This window comes from Panulirus ornatus, chromosome 17, assembly GCF_036320965.1.
Source record: "Panulirus ornatus isolate Po-2019 chromosome 17, ASM3632096v1, whole genome shotgun sequence".
In the NCBI taxonomy this organism is placed as follows: Eukaryota; Metazoa; Arthropoda; class Malacostraca; order Decapoda; family Palinuridae; genus Panulirus; species Panulirus ornatus.
This window is the reverse complement of record NC_092240.1, coordinates 8,717,587-8,725,000: the sequence shown is the minus strand read 5'-3', so window position 1 is coordinate 8,725,000 and position 7,414 is coordinate 8,717,587. Positions and strand designations below refer to the sequence as shown.

Genomic DNA, 7,414 nt, shown 5'->3' with positions numbered 1-7,414 from the left:
CAGATATCTAAAACACTTCACTTCCTCCAGTTTTTCTCCATTCAAAGTTACCTCCCAATTGACTTGTCCCTCAACCCTACTGCACCTGATAACCTTGCTTTTATTCACATTTACTCTCAGCTTATATATATATATATATATATATATATATATATATATATATATATATATATATATATATATATATATATATATATATATATATATATATATAAGCTGAGAGTAAATGTGAATAAAAGCAAGGTTATCAGGTGCAGTAGGGTTGAGGGACAAGTCAATTGGGAGGTAACTTTGAATGGAGAAAAACTGGAGGAAGTGAAGTGTTTTAGATATCTGGGAGTGGATTTGGTAGTGGATGAAACCATGGAAGCGGAAGTGAATCATAGGGTGGGGGAGGGGGCGAACGTTCTGGGAGCGTTGAAAAATGTGTGGACGTCGAGAACGTTATCTTGGAAAGCAAAAATGGGTATGTTTGAAGGAATAGTGGTTCCAACAATGTTATATGGTTGCGAGGCGTGGGCTATAGATATAGTTGTGCGCAGGAGGGTGGATATGCTGGAAATGAGATGTTTGAGGACAATATGTGGTGTGAGGTGGTGTGATCGAGTAAGTAATGAAAGGGTAATAAGAGAGATGTGTAGGAATAAAAAGAGTGTGGTTGAGAAAGCAGAAGATGGTATATTGAAATGGTTTGGTCACAAATGGAGAGAAAGAGTGAGGAAAGATTGACAAAGAGGATATATGTGTCAGAGGTGGAGGGAACGAGGAGAAGTGGGAGACCAAACTGGAGGTGGAAAGATGGAGTGAAAAAGATTTTGAGTGATAGGGGCCTGAACATGCAGGAGGGTGAAAGGTGTGCAAGGAATAGAGTGAACTGGAACAATGTGGTATACCGGGGTCGACGCGCTGTCAATGGATTGAACCAGGGCATGTGAAGCGTCTGGGGTAAACCATGGAAAGTTTTGTGGGGCCTGGATGTGGAAAGGGAGCTGTGGTTTCGGTGCATTATACATGACAGCTAGAGACTGAGTGTGAACGAATGTGGCCTTTGTTTTCTTTTCCTAGCGCTACCTCGCGCACATGAGGGGGGAGGGGGTTGTCATTTCATGTGTGGCGGGGTGGCGACGGAAATGAATAAGGGCAGACAATATGAATTATGTACATGTGTATATATGTATATGTCTGTGTGTGTATCTATATGTATACGGTGAGGTGTATAGGTATGTATATGTGGTGTGTGTGGACGTGTATGTATATACATGTGTATGTGGGTGGGTTGGGCCATTCTTTCGTCTGTTTCCTTGCGCTACCTCGCTAACGCGGGAGACAGCGACAAAGCAAAAATAAATGAAAAATAAATGATATATATATATATATATATATATATATATATATATATATATATATATATATATATATATAAAGGGGAAATAAAGGAAAGTACAGGTGAATCATCGATACCGTACCAGCGATTTAATGACTCATCTTCTGCATCGTCTTATCAGGAAACTTCTTGAATGAGAGCGCAGCGCAGTCAGTGTAAAGTGTGACATTACCTGGACTCCGCCTTCTGAAGGTTACACCGCGAGTGAAGTGGCTTCGGCGAGGATGCATCACGGGCAGTAAAGTCTCATCAAAGAACTCACTCTGATGGAATCCACATTTCTCTGCTACTGAAAATTGCACAGCCTTATGCTACAGGAGCTTTTTAGAAAAAGACCTTGATCACACCACGTCTCCTTCATACAAATAGGTCCCGGGGATATCTTTGAATAAGATAGGCTACAGTGTCGGCATCGCTGGGCAGTAAATGTCATGCCTACAGCCCGGGGATATCTTTGAATAAGATAGGCTACAGTGTCGGCATCGCTAGGCAGTAAATATCATGCCTACAGCCCGGGGATATCTTTGAATAAGATAGGCTACTGTGTCAGCATCGCTGGGCAGTAAATATCATGCCTACAGCCCAGGGATATCTTTGAATAAGATAGGCTACTGTGTCAGCATCGCTGGGCAATGCAACAAGCACTTTAAAACAATTCGTCGCGACATAATAAATGTTAGGTCTACAAGCCCAGGGATATATCTGAATAAGATAGGCTACAGTGTCGGCATCGCTGGGCAGTGCAGCAGGCAATTTAAAGTAACTCGTCTCGACATATTAAATGTCATGCCTGCAGCTGTACAGCTGACTGATTCCACCATCAGTCGCAGGTGTGCAGGATCATGACCTTCTCAATATGAAGAACAGATGTGCTGCGTGCTGGCCGCAATGTACCTGGATACACTTGCTCATAGCTCTGTCCTGTCTGGTTTATTCCACTGAACTCAATAATAATGTTATAACTCAAGGCGGTAGTAAAGAGACAGTGGTAGTCTTTCTGAGCCTTTAGATAAGGCTTGATATCGTCTGGTGTGGACGGCATTTCGTCTGTCTCTATACCAGTCGAGGTACGACGGGAGGGGTGATGAAAAAGGTCATATGTCGGTGACCAGTGCACTTGACGCCGGCGGTCAGCTGACCACGGTCGCGTTAGATGTCCACACCGTAAAGACCGTAGAACAAGTTCTTACGAGCACAATTCGCATGATGAACGTTTGTTTGTGGAGGCCATAGTTACAACATAGTACACGACCTTTTCTTTCACGTTATATCATCACTGCTTAGATATAAAGGTATGAGGTTAAAAAAAGAAATTGTAATATTTACGGACAAAGGCTTTTTTTTTTTTCAGCTGTAGGGTTTCAGTACATTGGAATAAACTACCATCAAATGTTACTGCATCCTCAAACAGAGGCATGTTATCTGTATACATAGTCAATTCAAAAGTCAAAAATGTTTACTCTTTTGCTTTTTTAGGGTACACCATCAGTCGATAAGTTTCTGTCTAGAAAAAATGTCTTTCCATTTAACATATTCCTGTAAAATTTCCATGGCAGTATATTTCATCAATATCACATGATCCATTTTCTCCGCTTTTCACTCGGCAGTTGAGACTGGGAGACAGGTGGTTTTTGCTTTACTTTTACCGCAGACACTGTTGGACCTTCGTGTCTCTATATGTAACTCATCTTGGTAATATACAACTAGTTACCCTCTCAAGATGCCTTGAGAAATAGACGAAAGCTCAGAGTCTCTGTCTTTCTCTTTCTTGTGGGTTTATTTGGAATATACATTATATGCATTACTGGTATCCGCTTGTATATGGTTACAACGCGAGTAATCTTGGATGAGGCTGTAACATCGTCAATGGACGAAAAGAAATACATCCTCGTCGAGGGATTTCTTACTGCAGCGGAGTCTATCATTTCCCCCACTCATTTCAGCACAGCCTTGAAAGGTATTTGTGTATGCGTGTGAACATTACCGTCATAGAGGCCCAGTTCTAAAATGCTGTTGTTCGGATATTTCAGGTCGTGGACGTGAGGTAGGAGGCAAAGGTCAGGTGCGGACACCTGGGGGTCACTCGCCCAGCTCTCTCTCTCTCTCTCTCTCAAGACCCCAAACACAAGCGAGGATCTCGTCCATCACCTGGAGAGCAAGACGACGTTAAACTAAGACGGTGCGAGGGATGAAAGCCACCACTACAGCAGCAGCAGCAGCAGCAGCTTTGTGGTAAAAAAGATACAAAGAAAAAAGTTATGTAACACGACTGCGGTGCAACTACAGGCATCCAAGATCAGAAAAAAGAAAAAAAAAATAGATCGTTCATGATCCAGGGCAGTGGTGGTAATCCACCTCTACTTTTAGACACGATTCATTTTAGGTTCGGATAAGTAAGTTCTCTCTATCTGCCTGTCCAGTACTACCTCTTTGAGACTTGTCTCCCGGCTACAGCTTCAATGGCAATAAAGAAATGAAATCCATTTACACTTATGCTGCAGGCAGTCACTTAATAAGTGAGCTCTAAGTGGAGACATCATTTCCCCATTTTTTACACACTTTGGAAAGTCTGTGGGAACAAGGGCTTTTTTTTTTTTTCCTCTTAACAAAGACCCTAGTCCAACAACATGCAATCCTAAAATAAGTGGAATTTTACGCGAAGTTGAAACTTGCCCACTTATTATGACAGTTTCCCTTTCGGGTAGGCTGCAAGAAAGCTTATGTCCAGGAATAAGAAAAGTTTTGGGTTTCAAGTCATAGTCCAGTACACCTGGCTCCCAGGCCACACATTAACAGAAGGACAAGGCTCACACACGCATGATAACTAGGTGGCTCAAAGTCATGACCAGCGTCATACACACGGCGCTCAACTGTCAGGTTGCTACGCCAGCCACACTTTAGGCTGTAAGGCTTCCGCCGCTTTATGCCATCTGACAAACTGTGACATTAATCGTGGTCTTCAAAGTAGCCAAAGTTCCCAGTGTAACTGCTCTTATGCTTCTGGTATAGAAAGTTGTAATGGTCAGTAGACCCTGAAACTCCCATCAACTGTCTACGAAAAAACTGTCTGTGTTCCCCATTATCATCAGAGAGAGTACCGCCCTACTGACTGCCAGCAAATCCAGGCCGGTTTTGCCTCTGGGATCCTCACCATGCATCAAGCGGCAGATCATCATGATGTTCGGGGTACCCAGCCTCTTCACGGGTTCGCACGTCAGCATCACCAAAGCGGAGTCGATCTCAGATATATGACACCGAGGGAAAGCAGTGACGTCCCTCGCCCTAGTTGGGTGTCTCTTAGTCTGGACAGTGAGGCTGGTACCTGCCCCTTGAGAGCCTCACCAACACGACAGTCAATAGAAACAGGTGACCTCATGACTAGCAGGCAAACACTGCCCTACCACGGTCAGTCCCGAGTGCCTGACTCCACCAGCTTAGAAACTTTCAAGACAGTTGAGGACTTGCGCTCTATGCTGCCAGCCGAAGACGTTGACGAACTGATGCATCTTCGGCAGCTGTACCGAGACACCCTCTCGAATCTGCCCCTGACTGAAGGCTCTACTACGGGTGAAGTCGAGCGACTGTGGCAACTTTATGGTCTGTTTGTCGAGCGGCAGAGTTTGTTCTACACTAGACTACCCTGGTTCAAGCTGTTGGCTGCCTCCGACTGCCTGAGACTCCTGCGCCAGGCGGTGGCCACCAGCACCCACGTCACGGCTGCGCAGTTCATAGACAAGCAACAGTACTTCTGGCCTCGGAGGAACGCGCCATTCGTCACCACCCAGTCCAGAGTGTTGGCGTCAACCATCCGACAGATTGTCTCACACGAGCATTACGTTCTCCTTATGACGTTCTACACGCACTACGCCCATCTACTCGCAGACTCGAACGTAGCGCTGCTCACGCAGGTTCTGTCGCTCTTTAGTGAGACCCCGGGACTGAGTGACCCAGCTACCGTAAGGTTAGGACGTGAGCACTACATGGGGCTGGTGACTCGCTACCTGAAGGCGTTGCACGGCTGGCAGCGTGGCTCTGAAATGCTCCAAGTTTCTCCTCGCCGGCCAGATCGAAGCCAAGCGGCTCTCCGACATACACCAGTACGTGCTACTGTCTCCACAGGTCCAGCAACGCAACCCGCGCGACGTGACGCACACCCTCTCTGCCAACTTCCAGAAAACCTGTTTCCTCGCGAGATACGCGATGACCAAAGTCATCAAGAGACGACGACAAAGCAGCGATGTTAACTCAGGCGCTGACCTTGCTCCCTCCTCTCCACCATACCCCAGCACCACGACGGAACAACTGACCCTCTTCACGACCTTACTGGCCCGTCTGGCCGAGTGTGACGACCCCGAGATCTTAGCTACAGCGCGTCAGCTCCTGCCTCACGACCTGTGGACACGTTTCCTTCAGCTTCTGCAGTAATCCAGGGAACCTGGATATATCATAGTAGTCACGATGGTGCAAATTTCCCTTTTTTTTCTGCGTGATGTGAGCAGGGCAGTCGGCTAGCAGTTAATCCTAGGTGCTCATCCTTCCCTCATCCTCGCTGCGTAAGGTACTCGCTACCTCACACACACACTGGACTGATGGACTCCTTAAACTCGTTATGATGTACCGTCCAATGAGACCATGAAGGGTTGGGTAGTCTCGATGGTGATTGCCATTTCATTAGACCTTCAACGCCCTTCGACGTGCTCGCGTTAACAGTGTTGCCAGTATACAAAGCAGCTCATACCACTGGACACTTTTGACGTATCACAGCATCATCAATCATGCCAAGCAATATATTATATATATATATATATATATATATATATATATATATATATATATATATATATATATATATATATATATAAAGGTACTTTCCAAAAAATAAACATACCGTAGCGTCCAGAAAAACACCAAGCAAGATATCCTTCCTTCCACCTCTCTCTCTCTCTCTCTCTCTCTCTCTCTCTCTCTCTCTCTCTCTCTCTCTTGGCGTACTGCGCCGTAAGTCAACTATGCTCTCATGTCACCACCTGCCACAGAACACGTTATGCCATGTGTTCCAACGGCTGGCCGCTCCATATGTGTGTCTGTAAATCTTTACACTTAAGCGTGCTGGGGATGCACGCACGATTCTGGTGTTGATCAACCAGGTAATTGCACTGTGAGGTATTTAAGTGATGAAAATAAACCCATACGTTGTTGGCGTAGATTTTTTATTTGTTGTCATCCTTGTTAACCCCAAAATGCTGAGGGAATACCCACTGCCCTATAATGGTGAGGGGGAGGCACCTGCCTCAACCCCATAATGCTGTGGGAGGCACCTACCTCAACCCCATAATGCTGTGGGAGGCACCTGCCTCAACCCCATAATGCTGTGGGAGGCACCTACCTCAACCCCATAATGCTGTGGGAGGCACCTGCCTCAACCCCATAATGCTCAGTTAGCACTTATCTTAACCCCACTATGCTTGTGATCACCTCCTTCCTAAATACTATAATACTGTGGGACTCTTTCCAACCTCCCTCGTCATGCTCTGAGCGTTACCAATGTCCTATAATGCTGGAGTACAGCCTTCCTCCCCCACACCTGCCTCATCATGGCGGGGGAGTACATACGTCCCAGCCCCACCAGTGTTGGAGGAGTACATGCGTCCCAGCCCCACCAGTGTTGGAGTACATACGTCCCAGCCTAACAGTAATGGGGGAAAACATAAGTCCCAGCCCCATCAGTGTTGGGGGAGTACATACGTCCCAGCCCCACAAATGTTGGAGTACATACGTCCCAGCCTAACAGTGCTGGAGGAAAACATACGTCCCAGCCCCACCAATGCCGGAGTACACATGTCCCATCCCCAGCAGCACTGGGGGAGTACACATGTCCCAGCCCTACTGGTACTGGAGGAGTACATACGTCCCAGCCCCACCAGTGTTGGGGGAGTACATACGTCCCAACCCACCAGTGCTGGGGGAGTACACATGTCCCAGCCCCACCAATGTGTGGGAGTACACATGTCCCAGCCCTACCGGTACTGG

The 7,414-nt window shown here is 46.4% G+C and overlaps 1 protein-coding gene across 1 annotated transcript in view; it reads left to right on the top strand.

Annotated features, from left to right (window-relative positions):
* The window catches only part of LOC139754552 (uncharacterized), a 14,993-nt gene extending 8,846 nt beyond the window's left edge, over window positions 1-6,147 (top strand). The window contains exon 2 of the mRNA XM_071671891.1: window positions 3,415-6,147. Coding sequence (XP_071527992.1) covers window positions 4,537-5,628 — 1,092 coding nt within the window. The 5' untranslated portion in view covers window positions 3,415-4,536 and the 3' untranslated portion in view covers window positions 5,629-6,147. The remainder of the gene's footprint in view (window positions 1-3,414) is intronic.
* The last annotated feature ends 1,267 nt before the right edge of the window (window positions 6,148-7,414 follow it).